Below are 21,658 nucleotides of genomic sequence, written 5' to 3'. Positions count from 1 at the left end.
ACATTTGGTTGATTCAATTGACGGTAATCAGTTAAGTGAAACAATAATAAGAAGTAACTATTGAACAATGCTAAGGGTGAGTAAACACCCTCTCCTGCACTTGTGGTACAATAGTTAAACCTGTGCGGAAGAGCAACAGCTGCTAGTGTTTGCTCGGCTGCTTAACCTTACCCTGACTGCTCATAGTGAATGAAACCTGCGGGGGGAGTTCAATCAAGAGTCAAATTATAAGAAGTGTTCAGGCAATGTGGTTGAATGAACACATGGATAAGTATCAGTCAATATTGTTAAAAGTGACACTTTTTATTCTGTAAAAAATGGTAGTGTATTGCTTATATCGGGGTGATTTGAAATGGGCTTCAATTGATGCATATTGAAATAAACTGAATATCCGGTTCCGTATCTGCAGAGGATGTTTGTGTAAATGAAATGATTAATATTCTAAAGCACTTTAAAATAGGGCAGTCACGTGTCAGCAACCTGCACACAGCGTGGGTTTCTCTCCTGCTGGCTTTCACAGAGGGGGCTGCTCCTCCGCCTCCAGGCCCACTCTCCTCAGCGACTCAGTGTACTTTTGTCTTCCCAGACAGACTATGTCCTCGATCTCATCTGCAATGTCTCTCCTGCCGCTCTCGATCATGGCAGCCGTCAAACGTGACACAGCCCCTGGCCCGGCGTTCATCTGTCTTTGGGCCCAGAGGAACAGCATGTCCAGCACCAGAGCCCCAAGATTGTCCCTGGCGAGAAGAATACAATGTTACAATTCACGACATAAGGGGAGTAAAGACCCAAACTAGCTGTGATATTAAACCCTCAGTAAATAAAGCATATAAAAAAACATTTTAAAGTCTGTATAAATGTGCTTGATAAGCAACATCAGATTGAGATTTACCAATGATGGAAAATGTATTTTGTAAATATTGTTCACATTAAATCTACAAGCAACAAAGGCATCAAATAAAATCACAATAATACTCAGTGTTTCATTAAATGTATTCTTGATTCTCCAATATAAAAATAACACCGTAACAGGGTTGTTTCTTTTGCTTGTACGGCTTGCAGGATGTGTCATGCAAGCAGGAGGAGCAGGGGGAGGGCCAGATGAGCATCAGCATGTACTGTATGTGTAATCCCCTGCAATGCCCCAGATAGTTTAGCGGCATCTGACAGGGCAGATTAAAACAATCAGAATTCTCTACCATATGTAGCAGTCACGTCACATCTCACTCTCACATCTTGCAACGTGATCGCTGCACTAACAAATGCAAGCCACTGTTAAATCGGTTACATTTTCATGTACTATAAATAAAATATTTTTATTATTGCATGACACTTTTAAACACATTTTTTGTATACATGTGGTTTGCATGCATACAGTAAATATATACACCCCAAATTTAAGACAACCTATGACGCTTTTGCAAACAAATGTGTAGCATTGATTAGTTCACTGCTGCTGCTGACCCTTAAGGCACTGATTGAGACACTCCAATCGCACAAATCGCACTCAAACAGTATTTGGTCAAATGTCCTGTTTTCCCAGGAAATGTGCTGTTTTTTTATGATGAATAAAGTGATGAAAACGTCACTCCTGGTTTTCATTGTTTTTAAATTGACCACATAACATAATCCCTGAAAGGCTGCTGTATTTACTAATACAGTATACTTCATGTTATATTATATATTTTTTACATTTTTGTAATAGAGAAGAGACATTATTGCTACCATTATTTAATCCAGAGATCCCAGACTCATCAAATAAAACTCAAACTGAAATTTCCCTTAAATTTAAGGTTAGAATTTTAACAAAAGCACACATTGTGTATACAATACTAGCCAGCAATTATGTCAAATAAACCAAAAAGCTGAGTTTTTACAATATTTCTCCATCCATAGTGATTGAACACGTTTGTTTGCTCACACTGACCTGTATTTGAATTGGATGCGGTCTAATTCCTGGTAGCTTAAACGCAGATTGATGCCAATAATGCGCCAATCTTGTCCAATCTGGAGCGAGATGGCGAGTAGGTTGGTTTCTGTCAAATAGCCGCTCTCAGGGTCACCCAAGTTCAGAGGAGGAAGCTGGCTTTCTTCCATGATGTACTTGTTCTTCGAATTGAGGGCCTACCAGTAGATCAGAGAGTAAGCATTACAGTTTGTACGTATATAGTGTACTGTGTTTGACAGTTAGTGTATTCAGTGAAATAGAATCTAACAAACTGTAAATTGTCTACAGGATTAAAAAAAATATTATATTTAGTTTATTATTGTAGTTATAATTTGCAATGGTGTAGTTTTAAAAAACATTAAAAAACTGCTGATGTTACATAAACACTGAACAACTTTTCTGCTTATGTTTATTTTTTGTGTAGCTGAATAACCATTGTGTTAGCATATCTTATATTAAGCCTGTTCTCTATTATTTTATTGTTAGAACTTGCCTTCCAAGAGGACGTAATGTCTATTTTGGTCAAGTAGTTTGTAAAATAAATTACCCGCAAAAAATGCGACTTATACTCCAGTGCGACTTATGTATTTGCATTTTTGGCCTTGTGCGACTTATACTCCGGAGCAAGTTATAGTCCAGAAAATACTATATATTCCAAAAAAACATGTATATTGTATAGCATTAGATCATGACAAAATACAACATATTGAACTGACAGGAAGACTTAGCGGCAAAGTTGCAAGCCACTGGCTGTCCTGTCCTTTCCTCGTCCTCGCTACTTCCTCTGGCAAATGACTGGGAATCTCCCCTCTGTAGAAAGAGACCTGTAAAAGAAGAAGGCACATTCCCAGGCAGGATGATGTTTGAACAGTAAGCGAATCTCTTATTCAAAAGATTAATATAGGAAATGCCTCTTAAACTAGAACTTCTTCTTAAATGTAGAGTGAACAGATTGAAAAGTACAGTGAATCAGTAAGAATGATGTATAATTAATTATTGCAAATAATTATTCAGTTGGTTTGTTTTTCTGTTAATGTACAAGATTGATGGCACAATTTAGCCTCGACTTGCGTGCATTCACTTGTTAGTGTACAATATGGCATGCATCTTGTATTGTTAGCATCCTATTAGCTAGCTCAACAACATTTAAAGTTTTGGGCTTTCTGGAACTGATGAATTTGTTATGGGAAAAAATGTAAAAAAAAAAATGTATTCAGTTAACATCCATTTCGGTTAGAGTTGGCCCTTCTGGAACAAATTAATGACCTTAACCAAGGTTCCACTGTAGTTTTACCAGTTCATTATATTTACCCATTTTTGTATTGTTAATGTTGTTTTTAAATCAAAAACATCCTTCCTTGTTAGCATCTTATTAGCTAGCTCAACAACATTTAAAGTTTTGGCCTTTCTGGAACTGATTAATTTCTTATGGGAAAAAATGTATTCAGTTAACATCCATTTCGGATGACCTTAACCAAGGTTCCACTGTATTACCAGTTCATTATATTTACCCATTTTTGTCTCTCATAAGTTTAACCTTAACCACACATGACACTATGATTAATAGTTAAATTAATAATACCCATCCCTTGATGTCAACCACAACTGTTAATCTAAATCTGGGTATTTCAAAATCTGCCTAATGTATATTATTGTGTAGATTTTCAGTAACCCTCTTGGATGATGTAGTACAGAAGTGGAATAGTTGTATTACTATGCAGGGGTTGTCTTACTTGTCCCCTCACTGGCCCCTGGAGGCCCCGAGCAGGAGAGATGTAAACTTCCTTCATATTCTTCAGGCTGGAGTAAAACACAAAACACAGTCTCCCCCCGACACAGTCTGGTCTGTCTGGTTAGAACAGGAAATCATCTTCTCAACACTGCTTATAAAACCAATTTCACATAAATCGTTTCAAAACAGCACATTGTAAAACTTAAATAACTAAATATTGATTTGTGATAAAGCTTATAAAATAAGACTTCCGACCTGTGCAGATATCTAAGCCTCTCTCAAAGCCAGCAAAGAACTGCTCCCCTTCGAGTAGGTCACACAGATCTGAAGGCTGGGGTCCATCATACTGCTCTGACAGTGACTGGACTCTGTCATCCACCTAGGAAGAAAACATTACAAACAGTCGTTACGAGGACTGATCCCCAAGATGACGTAAGAAAGACACTTTGTGTCTTCAACTACAAAACCAGTGTTTCCCACAAGTCAGTCAGCTGTTTAGTGGCATATGCCAATCACGTGATTTTGATAGAGATTGTTTTCATCAGCAATTACCAGTCCAATAGGCAACACTGGAGCTGTAATCAACTGTCAAGTGCACATACAAACAAAATGTCCAACCTTGTTTGTCGGTAAACACTGTAGCAGGACTTGTGAAAGATCGTTTTTCCGCTGGAGGACCAGGAACTGAACTTTGAACTGTTTTAGCTTTTGGTATACCTTTCTAACCATGCCGCTAACACATCTCTGAGTCCTGTACCACAGCCAGTACCTAAAAGTCAAAGCAAAAGGTTAAGTAGCTATACTACTGTGTTATACAGTAGCTGCACAATATTTGATGCATATGCAAGTTGGGGAAACTTACCAGGAGAAATGTTGAATGTAGAATATTGCATACAAATGGGTGACAGAGAGAGACACTTGAGAGGTGATGTCTGTCCAGGTTTGGGCATTGGGGTCTCCGTGCAGCAGATATAAACACGACTGATCAACTGTGTGACCTACACAGACACAAAATAATTATTCTAATGAAACTTGTGTTATCTACACAACTATCACACACAATATGAGATTGTAACAAAAAGTAGGTTACACACTTCAGATGCAGGATTTCGTCTGGACTCCAAAGAACAAAAAGTAATCAGCACAGCAAATTACTACACATTCATTCATTCATTCATTCATTTTCTACCGCTTTTTCCTCACGAGGGTCGCGGGGGTGCTGGAGCCCATCCCAGCTGTCTTTGGGCGAGAGGCGGGGTACACCCTGGACTGGTCAAATTACTACACTATTTGAGGATAAAAGAATCTAAACATGTTAAACAGGAGTTGCTAAATACGCAATGTGGAATATGTCCAGACTCACTCACACACACACACACACACACACACACAGAAACACAAGGAGAACATTCAAACTCCACATAAAGATGCCTGAAGTGAGATTCAAACCCATTATCACCTGGTTATAGGGCAGATATGTGAACCACATGATCCACTGTGGTGCCCAAATCCAGGTTTTTTTTTATGTGCTACCATAGAACTACTAAATGAGGAATAAAGGAGACAAACACCAAAGAAGAACAAGGCGTGCCGATGAGTGTGAAAATAGAGCAGTATTGGAGTTCCTCATGTTTCGAAGTAATACAGAAAATGAGAGGAAATGTTTACTTTGAGAGTCGATTTCAGCCTGCACACCTACATTTTCTTGTTTTTTTTCTGCGCAGAAAATAAAGTTAGCCTGGAACCCTGCTGATGTGAGATAATTCAAACTTGCATTAAAAGCCTGTTGTTCCGGTGTAATGATGATTTGTTCCACCTACCACAACTGCGTATGCATATGCAAAAACAGTTGCCCCTGATTTCCTTTCCAAAATTTTGTCCGATCCAAAAACGATACTTTCTGCAAATACACCTAACATGTCTGGTAAAGTTATATATTCAAAGTCATTAGGTAAACAGTAAGCAGTAAAATAACAGATTTTGTTGCAGACATGAACAATAATAAATAACAGAACAGCTCGTACCTGTAACCCCAGGCGGAAGTGGGATCTGCACTTTGATTGGTTGCAGGAAATCCATGCTGGGAGTCTGTGAGAGGCAGAGGAGCGGGCTGACACTCGCCTGTGGATCGCCACAAAGCGCCTGTACCTCTGATACAGACACTGGCAGCACCTACAAACAGTTTGACCGACATTATAAAAAAAAAAACACTGACACGTAATGTAAATGGTACACTACATTATGGCTACCTGTAACGTTATAGCACGTGTTTGGCTGGTGGAGTCTGGAGGGATGTGAAGCTTGACACCGGGATCAGCGCTGGACACCAAAAGGGCTCCTGCTGGTGTAACTGACCAGCTGTCAATCACTGGACGGGCCACCACAATAAACCAAGAGAATTGGCTCACAGAGCAGCAGGCCAGCTGCAGGAACACAACACATTTAAGTCATACTATTGCTAATATGATTTGGATTTTTTTTTTTTTACCCTGGCTGGACGTCCATAGGGCTGAATACTCTCATTTCCTTTCTTGAGGACAGTGGGCAAAGTGCTCCAGGTTTTTCCATCATACTTCCTCACAACCACCTCCCTCCCTTTTTTGCGGTGGTGTGGCACACACACCTCAACAGGCTGCTTAAGAGATTATCAATAATTACAACAAAAAAAAATGAAATCTTTGTTTTTTTATGGCTGAATTCCAATCAATACATGGCACCTTAAGAAATGTAATCCCATGAGGACGAAGTTCTAGTGGACGGCTGAGGAGCACATCATGCTCCTCGAGTAGCACCCACTTTTTTTGTGCTTTCCTCTCGACCCACTCCAGTGTTATGGGTTTATGCAGGCACCCCGGGGGGAACAGCAGCTCCGCCCCCCCTGGGAGAAACACATGACATCCAGCAGACGTAACGCTAAAACTGAGTAGTAAAAGGAGTGTGTTTATCTTCAGATGTTAAAAGGAATCATAACATAATTACACAAAAACATTCCCAAGCAGTACCTGTGCTGGTTAAACAGAAGATGCAAATCTGGAATATTTGATGTTGCATCTGTTGAGGAGATTGTGAATGTCAATAAAACATCTGCTCACAATACAATAATGCTTGAGGCGCTATTAAAGCATGTTTCTGTGCTCACCACATATGGGGAGAAGAGGTGGAGGAGTTGGCGGTCGCCCCAAAGGATTGTCACGAACATCCATTTTCAGCAGAGGCAGTTTATTCAGGCAAGGCGGAATTAAGCGAAGTTCATTGCTGAAGATGATAAGTTCCCTCAGGGAGTGGAGACAACCTAGGCACAACAAGTGTTTCCTTTAATTTGTGTTTTCTATTGCCCCACAAATTCATTACTATCTCTTACCCATGGTCTCCGGTAGCCACTTCAGCTTGTTGTGGGACAGTTCCACAGTAACGAGCCCTCCCAAATAACCAATTTCATTTGGCAGCTCCTTGAGGAGGTTACGTGAAACATCCAGTGACTGTAGCTTTTTCAGATCGCCTAAACTCGCAGGGAGGGAAACCAGCTTGTTCCCAGAGAGGGAGAGGTAGGTGAGAGTGGACAAATGGCCAATATCAGGGGGCAGCTCTAACAGGCGGTTGTAACACAGGAGCAAAGCGGACAGCGCAGGTAAGCTGAGAAGACACGATGGAAATATGGAGAGCTGGTTGAAGGACAGATCCACATGGACCAGAAGAGAGAGTGAAGAGAGGGATGTGGGTAGAGAGGTGAGCAGGCCCATGAAGGGGGTTCCTTGTGAGTCATAAAAACGATGACCTTAAAATAGAAAGAGAAAATACAGTTAGATGCAAAAAAACAGAGAAACATACCAGATGCTACAATTGTATCATATTGACAGATATTCCTATTGTGACTGCCAGTGTTTCCCATACATTCAGATTTCACACGCACATACTATAAGTGACTTGGTTATGTCTGTTCATTGATTAGATGTACAATAACGTGTCCATTATATTTCAAATCAGCACACACTTACACATTAAACGTATTTGAATAGGTGCATGTGTTTGATTCACCCACAACACAAGATAATTGTGATGTGTTTACAGTCAAGCATGACAGTGGTAGCGCCATGCTTTGATGCTGCACGAGTGCTGCCACCACTGGGGAGCTGCGGTTCATAAACAAAAACATGAATTCCAAGAATTCCAATTCCACTGTGACATTCTGAAGCTGAGTATGAACATCCTGCCATGGGAAACAGGACCGCCTGATAGTTTTCCCACATGCAAGAATTCCATGCCCAAGAGTGTTAAAGGAAATAAGAACAATGTAGAGGCACAATTTGGACATGTGGCTCACTTGTTTTGCCAGCCACTCAAACAATAATGGCTGTGTCGAGTCATTTTCAGTAAATCTACTGCTTTAGAGCACTGCTATTTCTGTAATGTTAGTCATTTGAGAAGATATGATAAAATGCTAGCACTCGAGTTTTGAATCGAGATTGGAAGTAATACATGAGTAACAACAAAAGTGTACAGGAAGTACCTCGAATGGCTAGTGAGCGGAGATCTTTCAAATGTGGGAGGACATCGAGTGCACCATTCAATGCAGTTTTATCCTCAGAGCCAAGTTTCAAGTACTGTATCCCTCTAAGGTGATCCGGAATGGAGCCCCATAGCCGTGGCAGTACAGATGCCCCACTTCGGTAAACATCCAGGGTCAGCCTAGTATCTGTCAACACAGCTGAGAGCTCCACAATGGGGGGTAATGTTGGTGTCAGACACATCACAGAAGAAGAGGATGAGGAGGAAACACCAGCATGATGATGGATGGGGGTATTTGAGGAGGAAAGGCTGGATATGAATGGATTACAGATGTCCATGAAGCTGGAAGGGGACACAGAGCCATCATCCCTCTCATCACTATGGCTCTGTTCTTCAGTGGTTGTCCCTGATTCCACCTGTTTTTTGTAAAGTCCTTCCCAGTCATTATCTAAAATGTCAGGTGCTTCACGTCTGGATGTAGTCTTTGATATTGGTGGTGTCGTTCCACCATGTTCTTCCTCCAATCTGCAAGCCCCTAAATTCAGTATGTTTGCTCCATCTTCCTCGCTGGTGTTATCTTCCTCGTCGTTTTTCTCCATTAAAAACACACTTTACGTCACTTAAGAGTAAGCAAAGTTGTGTTATCGGCTTCATTTGTCTGCGCGCGGAATAAGTCTGTACATGTTTATTGTCATTGAAAGTTACACCATATTATCTTATTTGATCGATCGCCATTGACAGTACTCACCGTGTTAACGCAAATGATCGTCATTAATAGATCTGATATTAAATACCACGACTCGTCTTGAATGTAGGGTGTTGTTATATTACAAATTCTAAAATAATCTTTATCTTACGAAACCAACTAGTCCCGGTTCAGACTTCCGCAAATCTACTTGACGTCATGAGTGTTTGCTCGTTTCGTTTGCCGTATACTGCCGGTAGGGTGTAAAACGTGGATTGCTGATTAAAAGCAGGGAGCTCCACCCGTTTGGCTTTTGTTGTATTAATAACAAACGTCTCTTTGCGGACGCCGCGAAAGTTTCAACTCAAGGCGGGATTTATGGAACAGTATGGAGTTTGGGTATTGCTATCGGTCAGTGGGTGGAGCTGTTTACTGCTCCTTGACGTTTATGCTTTGTGCCGAGTATGACAACTGTAGTTTATCCTGTGCAGGGACGCCGTATGGGGATGGGGGGATGTTGAGACAATTCCAAAAGGAGATAATTATTTACTGCAAGCAATTAAAGTGAAATAGGCTGTCCGTCAGCTGATCAAAAGTTTAGACCATAGCCTGTAAAGTCAAAATCTGAGAAAAAGGTTCAGCATTGCTACTGAGGTTAGATGCATTGGAAGTTTCCCAAAGATGAAGTTATGGAATAAAGTCACGTGGTAAACCCAGTGGCTCAGGAGAGCACCAAACATGATACATTGAAAGGTGGAAACAATTTTTATTTTCTGATAAAAGCACATTTTAACCTCGACATTCTGATGGCTTCCAACATTACCGGCAAAACAGATCCCACCTGAGGTGTTTTCCACAAAGCACAGTGGAGGGGGCACCATCATGATTGTGGTGCTTTTTCCTTCAACGGAACAATAGAGCTTTAGATTGTGCAGGGGCGTCAAACGGCAGATGGCTATGTGGAGATGTTACAGGAGGTAACATGCCCTTGTGACGAGGACTTCTTCTTCCAGAGGAATAACGTGTTCCCCTGACCTAAATCAAAATGAAAACATTTGGGAGTGGATGGTAAGGGACGTTTACAAAAACATACATCAGTTTCAGACAGTGGATGCCCTCCATGACGCCATCTTGACCACCTCGAGCAACATTCCCATAAGCCTCCTGGAAATATTGAAAAAGAAACACGTCAAAAGTGCCACCTAGTGGTCATTACGAGGTACTGAATTATTTTGCTATTCATTCACTCATTCATTCATTTTCTACCACTTTTTCTCACAAGGGACGCGGGGGTGCTGGAGCCTATCCCAGCTGTCTTTGGGCGAGAGGCGGGGTACACCCTGGACTGGTGGCCAGCCAATCACAGGGCACATATAGACAAACAACCATTCACACTCACATTCATACCTATGGACAATTTGGAGTCACCAATTAACCTAGCATGTTTTTGGAAACCGGAGTACCCGGAGAAAGCCCACGCATGCATGGGGAGAACATGCAAACTCCACACAGAGAGGTGTGGAATTGAACCCTGGTCTCCTCGCTGGGAAGTCTGCACGAACCACTCGACCGTGGTGCCGCCCTATTTTGCTATTCATTCATTCATTTTCTACCTCTTATCCTCACGAGGGTTGCAGGAGTGCTGGAGCCTATCCCAGCTGTGTTCAGGCAGAGTTCACACTCACATTCTTTTGCCATAAAATATTGAAATATTAACATATTTCAAATATAAAATTAATTGCATTTTTTAAAATATATCAACGTTGTGCAATGTTGTGCGGTCATAAATGAAAAGACTAGGAGGGTTTGTATAATACCCATCCATCCATCCTTTTTCTATGCCGCTTACCCTCACTAGGGTCACGGGGGTATGCTGGGGCCTATCCCAGCTAGTTAGTATAATAAGCGTTAATTTTTGCATTTACATGCTCAGCATTATTTGGCCAGTGGTCCTCTCTTGCTCTATTGGTGACAACAGTGATGCTATTTGGCAGTGTTTGGAAACTCAATAATTACTTGCTCATTTTTTGTAAAATACACCAGCTGGGATGGCTACATTTTTGAGCGGAAGTCGAATAATATGATACGCCGCCTGTTATGTGAAGTATTTTAAATTCCCAATGTCTTCAAATCCATGAATTAACTGGGTGAGATCAAATCAACTGCCACTGTGTGAATCAGATGGTAGTATTCTTTTAGGCCCTTCTAATCTTGCTTTGACTGTCAACAATCAATACACACAAGACACACTTTTTTTTTTGCTTTACTGTACCCTGAACATGTTGCACAAGAAAATATCATCTCTGGGGAATCATGTTCTAACTTGGATCACCACACAACAACATTAAAAAGGAACATTCCACATGAAATTATTTTGGTGTGTTTCACTTAGATGTGAGGGATTCGTAAAAAAACAACAACACACAATTTAGGAACAACATCTCCTATGTTTCCACTCCACTTGCCAAGTGACATTTGTGCATTGTGTTGATGTTTTCCCAACTCCTCGTCAGAGCGTTGCCAAGACAACAAAGCAGAACCTCTACTTGATTTATGTGCAGAAGTTTATTGAAATCAATATGTTTAAAGGAAGTAGTTACTTAGGTACTCAAACTAAATACATTCTTCAAAATTAACCACTAAAACGAAGGCATGAAACTAAACTATTTCTAAAAACAGTTAGTAAACAACACCGGTTAATATTAAGCACTGCACGTGACATTTGTTAGTCGTCTCCAATCGTGTTCAGCAGAGTTCCAGTATCGCGGCATGTGATTGGTCGCCATTCCAACCACGTCTATTTTCATTGGTCAATGAGCTTTGCGGCGTCAATCATGAGTGGACACACGAGTTATTTGTAAACCCGCCCTACTCGGGCATAAAAACGTAACTAATGCTCGACAACACTATAGTTTCTGGGGTAAACTACCGTGTCTTAGACATTTCGCTCGGCGTATTTAAAGTAAAGTATCCGTTTCGTCAAATTTTCTGTCGCTGTTTTTCAATAATGCTAGTTTAGCGCTGTAATATGGGACAAAGGTCGGGGTAACTAGAAAGCGCTGTCAACTTAAACACAGCATGTAAACAGCCACTAGTAATATCAGGAGCGGTACGTAGACCTTGAAAGTAGATTGTTTTTTTTTCATCTTATTCATTTCCCAAGACCAGGGAGGGAACATTGTTTTCTCGCTGGCCGACGACCTTCGACCTTCCTGTCATCGAGCGGCATGTTCCCTTTAGATTCGCCATGGAATCTCTCATTCGCAGGTTGCGGCTTCCTTGGCATTTACCATGTTGGTGTCGCCAGCTGTCTGCTGGAGCAGGCTCCTTTCCTAGTGCACAACGCCAAGCACATCTATGGGGCTTCAGCCGGAGCCCTCACCGCCACTGCTCTGGTCTCTGGCGTGTGTCTAGGTATGTCACTTTCATCACAAGTACACTCTACTGTGGGAAGATCATCCTTACACAACAGCTAATTTATTGAAAGTGGGAGCCCTGCCTGTAAAAACAATTCTAAATGCTGCAAAAGAACAAAGAATGACGAATGTGTATGTAATTGTTATAGACACTAAAAAGTGAGCTAAAATCTGAAAATAAAAAAAAGAGTGAGGCAGGCACAGCAGCTAAAAACAACGACATATTTTTCAAAACTGCTAAGGTAACTTTATTTGTGTTCAAAGGTAAATTGATTGATTTTTAGTTCCTATAGTGAGACAGTAAACAGGGTCTGGGATGAGCAGACAACTCCATAAATCAGTTTTTTGGGGTGTAGTGAAGCATTCTCTAACAGGACCATTATTTTTCTTAAGCTTCTACACCTCCCCTAAAATTTTCTTGCACCTCACCACTGTTTTAGACTATTTAAATGATACCTGTTTACATGGGGAAATGCCTGTTTAGAAAGTGATGGTAAACAGGAAGCACTTATGTAATGTTCTTGTAACCCCTGACCACAAGTGTGATGTTCAGAGGCAATGGTCACGCTGAATGAATATTAGACAATGTGCAGCCTTTGTGTGTCCGGAAGAGTGAAATACAGTGGAACCTTTTGAGGTTAAACACAATCTGTTCTGGGGTGTTAGCTGACCTCCAAATTGTTCAGATTTAGATCATTTTTTTCCCAATAACAAATACCGATAGTATAAATCACAGAATCGGTTTCATAGTCAAACTCATTCCACCATAAAACCATTATTAACGGTACAATTACAGCTCTTCAGTAACTACAGTAACATTTTCTTAACATCATACAACTGTAGCCATGAACATACATTTGTATAATACCCAAAATATGAAATAAGACAAATTAAAATCTGGAACTTATTTATTATTAGCAACACTGTCAATGTAAGAACTGTAAACACACTAATGAATAAGAGAATGCAAACTGTAAACGCACTGATAAATAAGAAAAGACAAACTGTAAGCACACTGACTGCATTGGAAAGTGATAATTCAGAGGCTATTATGAGGTTAAAAAGACTTATTCATGAATACATCTTTATAATATCCATGATAATATAATGAATATTGACTTTAGTGGTAATGTATGAGTCCCTGTAAATCCTGCATGGAAGTGAAGTGGGATGCGATGTAGCTTATATTAGTGATGGACATGGGAGTTAACACTTGCATGTCCATGTTAAAACACTTTGAAATAGTTTTAGATAATGGTGGACATGTGAATTAACAGCTGCATTTATTGTTGTTTATTTCAAAGAAATGCAACTTACATGATGTTAAAACACGGTAATAAGTCTTAGATAATGGTGTGCATGTGAATTACCAGTTGCATTTATTGTGTGTTTACTTCAAAGAGATGCAACTTACGCCATATTAAATGTCGTAATAGTCTCTCTTAAGTGTCATGGTATATTGTTTTGCAAAGTCACATCTTACCATGGCGTAAAAAAGTTCACTTTTTACTTCTAGTAACAAATTCAGGAATGTTTACATTTAACGTCTGTCTTTTTTTTTTTCAAATAGTGTTTGTTTTTTTGGTTGTCAATAATCTGTTTTGCATACATTGTGACTTTTCACATCGCATTCACAGGAGAAGCTGGTGCCAGTATCATTGAGGTTGCCAAGGAAGCAAGGAAGCGCTTCCTCGGCCCCATGCACCCTTCCTTCAACATGGTGAAGATCGTACGGTTTATGTTACGACGCACTTTGCCTGTGGACTCTCACCATCTTGCCAATGGAAGGCTGGGAATCTCCTTGACTAGAGTAACAGATGGAGAAAATGTCCTTGTGTCTCACTTCAACAGCAATGAGGAGATTGTGCAGGTATTATAGCAGTAAATGTCCTCCATATGCAATGTAATGGTTTTGTTGGTAATACCCACCTGTGTTCTCTAGGCATGTGTGTGCAGTGCCTACATCCCGGTGTATTGTGGCCTTATTCCTCCCACACTCCAAGGAGTGGTGAGTGGTACTTTTTTTGTTTGCATGACAACAGTAGAAGATTTAAAATAAATTCAGTATGTTCACTTTGAGTGAATTTGCAAATGTTTCGGCCATTTTATATTGTGTTGTGTATAGAGCAGCTACACACAGCACAGAAAGCTTTCTAGATCTTCCAGAATCTGTACCTATTCCAGCTGGATTTCTTTAGATTTTGTGCTTCCCATGAAAACAGTCTCTTTTAATTTATCCCCCTCAACCCCCCACGGCCCGCCTCCAGGCATGCCCACTCTGCTGTGGTTGGTCACACTCCTAAGTGCTCACAAGGACTTCCAGATAGATGCCAAACCCAACTTTTAAGGAGTTGATAAACTGTATACGAGTTGATAATAAACAGCCAATTATCTTTTTAAAATGACTTCTTTTAACATACAGCTATATGTGTTGGATCCTAAATCCGATCCGGAAGTAGACACTGGACAGTTTGTAGTTTCTCAGGAAACATAAATAGCTTTAACATTTTAGCATTTTCTACCAGTACTACCAGTATTAAAAAAAATGCTAGTAGACCCACTGATTGTGGTGGGAAATGGCTATTAGAAACTCCAGACTCGGCTAGCTTGTAATTTGTACTCTGCTACCTGTATGCACACTCTATAATGCTTCCGAGACAACCAATTTTGTTCCATGATACTTAAAATACACAAAGTAAACACAGTACAGACACTGATAAGTTGTTACTTACTGCTTGCTCTTCTGACTCACCAACACGACCAAGTAACGTTGGAAAGGCGTCGGCTTCAGCAACAGTTTGTCGGCTAGTCCAGCTGCACACTGGCCGATGTTCATGAAACAGTCCAATGTGAAATGCCATTGACACATTTACATGTTTTTCTTTTGCTGGGAGGGAATCAGGAACTCCAGCCACTTCTGCTTGATGTTTGCCTCGTTAAGAATTGTATGTAATGTAACTTTCCGGAAGAAACACCGGAAGAAACACTTCCTGGGAGACATTGTTAATAACACTGTAAACAGAGAAGCAGAGCTTGGAGGTGTGCGGAGAGCTTATCTGTCCTACAGCGCCCGGGGCTCTGTGATACAGAGTGCCAGTGGTAGAAAAAACAAACCTCATTATATGAAACTTTGGCATTATTTAACACAGGAATACAACATTGTAGCAACCATTTGGAAAAGTGGAAAAAATAGAATAGGTCCCCTGTCCTTTTTGGCTGTCATCCATTACTTAGGAAAATTGTCATTGTGAATATTATATGTGCTCCAGTTTCTCACTAACGGGCAAAGTTGAACTTCTAGTAGTACACAGCAATGAGGTTCTGCAAAATGTTATTGTGTAATAGCAGCCTCCAACACCCGTCCCTCTGTGGCCTTTGTGATGGATTTTCAAAAGCTTGCATGTGCTTGTGTGTACACATAGCTTGTGATCAAAATATTAGAGTGGCAGCGCCAGATGTGACTGTGTGTTGGCTCAGACTTATCGGGTGTTCTGTCCTAGCCTGCTAGCAAACAAAAAAAGAAAACAACCTTTCGTAATTGTTTTTTTAACATTTGAAACCAAACCTGGTTCACACTTTGAGTTCTGATTACTATATTGGAAAACAACGGTGTTGTGCACTTGAAAATCAGCCAAAAGTTTAAAAAAATACACCCCCATATGACCATTGACCCCATCCTCTGTAGCCTTCTTAGATTTCATATCTTTCTAACTCAATAGATAGCTTATTGCGACAGAACAATGAGAATTTTTTTTTTCCTGAACAAGAGCTGGGAAGGAACATGTATTGACCTGACCTTTGACCTTAACCTTCTCAGCCATCCTCTGTCTTTTGGAAAATTGGAAAATAAATATATCACAGTTATCCCTATAATGGTTGTGCTCAAAATGCTTTGGAAAACTTGCTTCCATACATGTCATACAGATATCCGCAACGTTTTATCATAACTTGCAGGAAGTTAGTTGCTAAATCCTGCCTGCTAAGATGTTTTAGTTCATGTCAGACATGTTTTTTCCACCATAAGTTTTGCATGGACTTGCCCCACATCCTTTGAAGGCTTGGTCAAACTTTGGGGTTTAATAACAGCACCACGATGTGAAGTGTTTGTTAGAGAAATACTAGTACAGGCAACAAAGTAGAGGTGCATATTTGGTCAAATGTAGTGTTAACTTAACCACAATCATTATATAAAATAATTTTCAGGCGGTAACAATTGCTTTAAACACAATAGAGTAGTAGAAGTAAATATTTGGTATTGGAAAACAATTGCATTCAGTTCTAACGAGGCATTACTGGTGACTAATAGTCGGGTCCATACCACCTGCTCATTGCATCAGCAGGTCAGTTTTATAATATTTATTACGTTACCATGTCTACATGACCATATGTTTTAGTCCTCTAGACCAGTGTTTTTCAACCTTTTTTGAGCCACGGCACGTTTTTTACGTTGGAAAAATTTTGCGGCACACCAATAACCAACATTATTTGCTTCTTTCAGCTTTTTCCTGATTACGGACTCGCCACAGCAAAACCTTTTGATCTGCATACTAATTTAACCAACAATGTTACAACATGTCACCACTACCTCTCACGTGCATCACTAAGTCTATTAGAGGAACGAGGCAATCAGCTACGTGTTGCCACACGGACGAATATTACATTGCTCTGCCAGTCTTTACACCAATGACACGCGACAATGACATAATATTTGCAGAAAATTATTAATGCATGTTAATTAAAAAAGTGATATTGAATAATTCCTCACGGCACACTTGTGTGCCGCGGCACAGTTGTTGAAAATCGCTGCTATAGACATAAGACTTTCTTTATTGTCATTGCACAATAACACAGCAGTGAAATTGCCAACGAAATGTCGTTGCCTGGCTCCCGTGTAATAATAAATAATAATGTGGAGAATAAATAGATGACATCAAATATGAACAACAATGTCCAGCGTAAACAGTAATTTGTACAAATTTCTACCATATTCTGTCTGCCGATACAAACTGTGGCTCTCTTTTTTTCCATCCAGCGCTATGTCGACGGCGGAATCTCTGACAACTTGCCTCACTATGAGCTGAAAAACACAATCACTGTGTCCCCGTTCTCTGGAGAGAGTGACATCTGCCCGCGAGATACCTCCACCAACATACACGAGCTCCGCTTCACCAACACCAGCATCCAGTTCACTCTCACCAACCTTTACAGAATTTCCCGGGCACTTTTCCCACCAGATCCAATGGTATGTCTCCTTTCCTGCTTGATATGTACACATTTCGTGGACTCATTGATTGACTCAGATGAACTGCAGTGAACTTAATGAATGATTTTTTGTCGTGACTAGGTTATGAAAGCCATGTGTAAACAAGGATATAATGACGCACTACACTTCCTAAAGAAGAATGGCAAGTTATGTTTGTTATTCAGCGTGGCTACACAGCGTGACGACTTATTATTGTTACAATGTGGGCTGAGCAAATATAAGCTAGTTGAATCGTAAAAAAAAAATCCTTTATTAATGGAGATAAAACACTAACATATTTGTTTTTTTATGCTGCAGGATTGCTCAATTTCTATGGCCCCCACATAGACCGAGCCCTGCATGCAAACAGGGAAGAGCATGATGATCATGCTAATGGTGGATTGGAGAAAAAGTCAATGACCGTTCATCCCTCAATAGAAGAGCAGATCATTGTTCACCTTCCACCCACTCTGCACAAAGGTGTATAAGCATAATATAAACTGGTATTTTAACACAATGCAACCTGCCATTTCAAATGAGCTATAAATAGCATTATCACATCACTATTGAGTGTTATAAGGCATAATAGACCTTAAATCCCAAAAAATATGAAGTTCTTTCGTCAATGTATGCTTCTTTGCCTCCCCCTGCAGCCCTGATTGAGGCCTGCACAGAGAGAAGAAGTCTGGTGCAGTCGCTAAGCAACCTGCTTCCTGTCAGGATGGCATCTGCTATGATGCTTCCCTACACTCTCCCTCTGGAGTCTGCTTTGTCCTTGACTCTCAGGTACTGTTGGATTGCTGTATTATGTGTATTTACAAGCCACTATGTTGTTTTAATATGATCAGATTTTTTTTATACATAGGCTTTTGGAGTGGCTGCCAGATGTGCAAGAAGATGTCAGCTGGATTCGAGAGCAGTTACTGAAAGTTCTTCATCATGTTCTGCGTCAGGCCTCCAAAAGCATCACCCAGCGTGTTTATGCTCGGTAAGCAACTGTGAATTCACACATACCACTTACAGTTTCTGTGTTTTCAGAAATATAAATGGATAGTCCTTTCTGTAATGTTATTCACATCAACCCAACATACCTGCTCAAGTACCAGCTTGTCAAGAAAGGAGAATATTTTTAACTTGTTGGGTGATATAATAATTGCCACATGTCTTCCTTTCAAGTGGAAGAAGTTGCAGCACTCCTTTTGTTGAGGCTTTGATGTTGTACATCAATTTTAATACATCCCAAATCAGATGTTTCATGTTTAAATGATCAATTTCATAACATTTTTTTTGTTGGAAAACATTCAAACCGAGAATAGCATTAGCAGTAGAGTACAGAGATATATCAAACCTGAACTGTTGTGGAAAAATGGTGAAGCACAGATTTGGTCCAACCATATTGTGACAAGCAGCACTTTCTGCAATCAGTAGTGTATGCTTTGACAAGAATGTGGCAGTCAGTAGATGGCAATGAATGGCACTCAAATTTAATAGATCCTTGTTTGAATGGCTGTGTCACTTCTGCTTGGCAACAGATTGCAAAAATGAATAGCTTTTATTTACTGTGTAGAGGTAATTACATTCAGTAGAACAGGGAATACATGGAACAAAATATAGGCCTGACTGGTGGAATGCTCCACGAAAACCCATGTCTGAAAAAAAGGTAAACATAATTGGTAACATACAGGTGCTACTTACAAGAGGCTTTTCTGAGTCATGTAATGTTCCCAGAACACGTCTGCACAACTGATAATGCTAATATGTACTCTAGATTTTCCTGCCATCTGGAGCTGCACCACTACCAATCCCTCCCTTCCCAGTTCCGCTCCACCAGCCTGTTTGCCACCTGGATGGGTAGCGGCAGTCTTTCAGTCCAGGACATCTTCACGCGTCTAGACCAGTACAAGAGACAGCTGCTCTCCGGTGCATTTTGCATAAACATGGATCTGGAAGGATCCTTCAAAGCTGGGCCCATGTTAACAGATGACGAATCTGCTCTGTTCCTCCCTGCAGAAAGCTTCCCATTGCACAAAGGTGGTCTTAACCTTCCACCGGCTGCCGACTCCAAAGACGCTATGCAGCACTGCGATTCAGACTTATTAAATGTAGAATCAGATGAAACAAGTTACTATCAGTTTTAAATATGTTTAAAAAGCTGAGAGTGGAAGCTTCCTTGTAGAGGCCTTTTTTTAAGACAATTGTAAATGGTAATAATTTACCATTGCATGCAATAATGTATTCAAATGCATACATTTTATGTAAGCCCTTAGTAGCTAAAAAAAGTCAAAAGATGAAGCACATCAGAAAGTTTTGAGGCAAGTGTGTACATGTGTAAATCCTGAAGAGTAATACTCAGTAAACAAGCATGTACTCTTAATTTGGTATGGCTGAAGCAGGTGAGTGTTATGTTTTTGTGGAATGTGGTTATACTTGATTGGAGTTTGGCCTTATGCATGAAAATATATAGTACTGGAACAAGTGGATGATTTTAAAGCTTGTAGTATATGTGCATTGGTTAGAGATTTGAAACACTTTAAGAGTGCAGGAAGGAAACTCTGAGCCAATCGCTCACTATTGCAAATAGTTACTCCATACATTTGAAACAAGTGCCAATGCAGTATTATGAACTTGATACACTGTCTTTTGTCTCAGGTATGCATGTACTGTGTGTGGATGTCTTTGTGGTTATTTTTATACGTGTGTGTATAAATACTAATCATGTTTTCTCAGCATCTTGAGGTACTTACAGCTTTTAAAAACAGAGCTTGCTCTGTCTGACTTTTAAGAACTTCTTTAACCAAAGAATCAGTGTGTCTATAATGCAGTGGACTGATTCACTGTTATTTACAGTGATAATTAATCTATATATCTATTGTCTTGGCCTTTTACTTTGCGTTATTAGAAACCGCAACTATGTGGCCTTAAACTCTATGTTCTAATTGTCAAATGCATTTAATGTGTAATGAAATGGATACAGGGAATAACATTTTTTGTGACCAACAAATAAACTGGTGTTTAATACAAACTGTTATGGTGGCATTGCACTTTATCCAGATAAGCTGTAAGATATCATACAAATGTTATATTTATTTTATATTTAGCGCAGCCCTACACGCTAAATATAGCGACCATCTTGCTAAATTGTCAACACCGATGTCTTCACCAGTTCGGTATTCAGCCAAATGTAATACACGTTAATAGAACCACTTGGTACTTAGGAGCGCAGACAAGTCAGAACATTTATGTATGTTGATCTGACAAATATTAAGTAACTTTGATCATATGTATAATTACTACAGCTTATACTCGGAGCAATAACTGCCCTAAGTGTACAACTGTGATGATAAAAACAGCCTCACATGACTCACTGATGCTGACATTGGGGGTGACGAGGTAGGTTGGATTACAAGGTTTAAAGTGTGCACTTAATGTGCAGTTCCAATAATACCTTTCACACTGCCATTTCCATATTACGTGTATTATCATTATAGCGGCAATTCCATAGTTCAGTCTGCTTCTCTTGTGACAGTTTTTCTCAAAATTTGAAATCTTGTCATGTTTTAATCTCGGTCACACCTAGAATGATATACTAAACTATGTAAACATAATACTTTAAGCACAAAATATGTATCTGAAAAAAGCTGTTAGAAAAGCACATTGATAAGCCATATCTGAGAAGGTTCCACAAAGTGATTCTATCACCCTAACTAACGGTTATATAATTGACACCACATATGTATCTGTTGTGCTATCTTGCATGAGCAGTTAAACCATGAGTCATTGATAAGCTGAGGGAATCATGGTGACATTCTGGTGTCAGGCTGTTGTTTGGGAATGGACCCTGTAGTATACAACTGTTGTAAATACAGCACACTCCTCTAAGTCACAATTTATTTATAGTGGCTTTATGATAGTGGCTTCTAGGAAGTGGCACCCCCTGACTGTGACCACAGAATTAGGGTCACCAGCATTAACTTTAGACAGAAATGTAGGATTTAATGGGCTGCAGTTTGTACATGGTGCAAGCCACACAAACACAATAGTACTTTTATACATTATTCATCATTTTCTTTCCCTATTTTAAAATGGTAACTTGGTAAGCTACATGTTGAACACAGGAAGTGAACAAATA

The 21,658-nt window shown here is 40.0% G+C and overlaps 2 protein-coding genes across 4 annotated transcripts; one reads left to right on the top strand and one right to left on the bottom strand.

Annotated features, from left to right (window-relative positions):
* Window positions 1–394: 394 nt before the first annotated feature.
* On the bottom strand, window positions 395–9,121 carry pidd1 (p53-induced death domain protein 1). Of its 2 annotated transcripts, XM_078789072.1 has the most exons (16): window positions 8,935–9,121; window positions 8,188–8,805; window positions 7,042–7,455; window positions 6,820–6,972; window positions 6,683–6,731; window positions 6,398–6,599; window positions 6,169–6,312; window positions 5,930–6,103; window positions 5,705–5,852; window positions 4,543–4,678; window positions 4,299–4,449; window positions 3,936–4,059; window positions 3,682–3,797; window positions 2,665–2,772; window positions 1,928–2,124; window positions 395–737 (listed from the first exon to the last, which is right to left on the bottom strand). In XM_078789072.1, exons 2-16 carry the CDS (start codon window positions 8,783–8,785, stop codon window positions 515–517), a joined length of 2,937 nt encoding a protein of 978 aa, XP_078645198.1. In that variant the 5' UTR covers window positions 8,786–8,805; window positions 8,935–9,121; the 3' UTR covers window positions 395–514. The 2 variants fall into 2 exon arrangements, with proteins under 2 accessions (XP_078645198.1, XP_078645196.1); XM_078789070.1 differs by having other exon boundaries at window positions 8,188–9,121.
* Window positions 9,122–11,734: 2,613 nt separating this feature from the next.
* pnpla2 (patatin-like phospholipase domain containing 2) lies at window positions 11,735–19,980 on the top strand. 2 transcript variants are annotated; one of them, XM_058076311.2, is made up of 10 exons: window positions 11,735–12,285; window positions 13,925–14,157; window positions 14,230–14,295; window positions 17,320–17,529; window positions 17,632–17,692; window positions 17,848–18,009; window positions 18,183–18,315; window positions 18,395–18,517; window positions 19,298–19,449; window positions 19,540–19,980. In XM_058076311.2, the coding sequence occupies exons 1-10, from the start codon at window positions 12,099–12,101 to the stop codon at window positions 19,665–19,667; spliced, it is 1,455 nt and encodes a 484-aa protein (XP_057932294.1). In that variant the 5' UTR covers window positions 11,735–12,098; the 3' UTR covers window positions 19,668–19,980. The 2 variants fall into 2 exon arrangements, with proteins under 2 accessions (XP_057932294.1, XP_057932293.1); XM_058076310.2 differs by having other exon boundaries at window positions 11,736–12,285; window positions 19,298–19,980.
* Window positions 19,981–21,658: the final 1,678 nt, after the last annotated feature.

The sequence above is a fragment of the Doryrhamphus excisus genome, linkage group LG1 (genome assembly GCF_037039965.1).
Source record: "Doryrhamphus excisus strain RoL-2023G ecotype Guam linkage group LG1, RoL_Dexc_Guam_v1.1, whole genome shotgun sequence".
Lineage (NCBI taxonomy): Eukaryota > Metazoa > Chordata > Actinopteri > Syngnathiformes > Syngnathidae > Doryrhamphus > Doryrhamphus excisus.
This window is presented reverse-complemented; position numbering and strand designations above follow the sequence as displayed.

What these genes read in the sequence shown, in the direction of transcription:
- pidd1 (XM_078789070.1), bottom strand. Translation starts at nt 8,785, where the DNA reads ATGGAGAAAAACGACGAGGAAGATAACACCAGCGAGGAAGATGGAGCA. An exon ending in ATGGGATTACATTTCTTAAG is followed by an intron (nt 6,313 to 6,397) that starts GTGCCATGTATT and finishes TCTCTTAAGCAG; the next exon opens with CCTGTTGAGGTGTGTGTGCC. An exon ending in CACGTGCTATAACGTTACAG is followed by an intron (nt 5,853 to 5,929) that starts GTAGCCATAATG and finishes AACTGTTTGTAG; the next exon opens with GTGCTGCCAGTGTCTGTATC.
- pnpla2 (XM_058076310.2), top strand. Translation starts at nt 12,099, where the DNA reads ATGTTCCCTTTAGATTCGCCATGGAATCTCTCATTCGCAGGTTGCGGC. An exon ending in CTCCCACACTCCAAGGAGTG is followed by an intron (nt 14,296 to 17,319) that starts GTGAGTGGTACT and finishes TTTTCCATCCAG; the next exon opens with CGCTATGTCGACGGCGGAAT. An exon ending in GCTTTGTCCTTGACTCTCAG is followed by an intron (nt 18,316 to 18,394) that starts GTACTGTTGGAT and finishes TTTTATACATAG; the next exon opens with GCTTTTGGAGTGGCTGCCAG.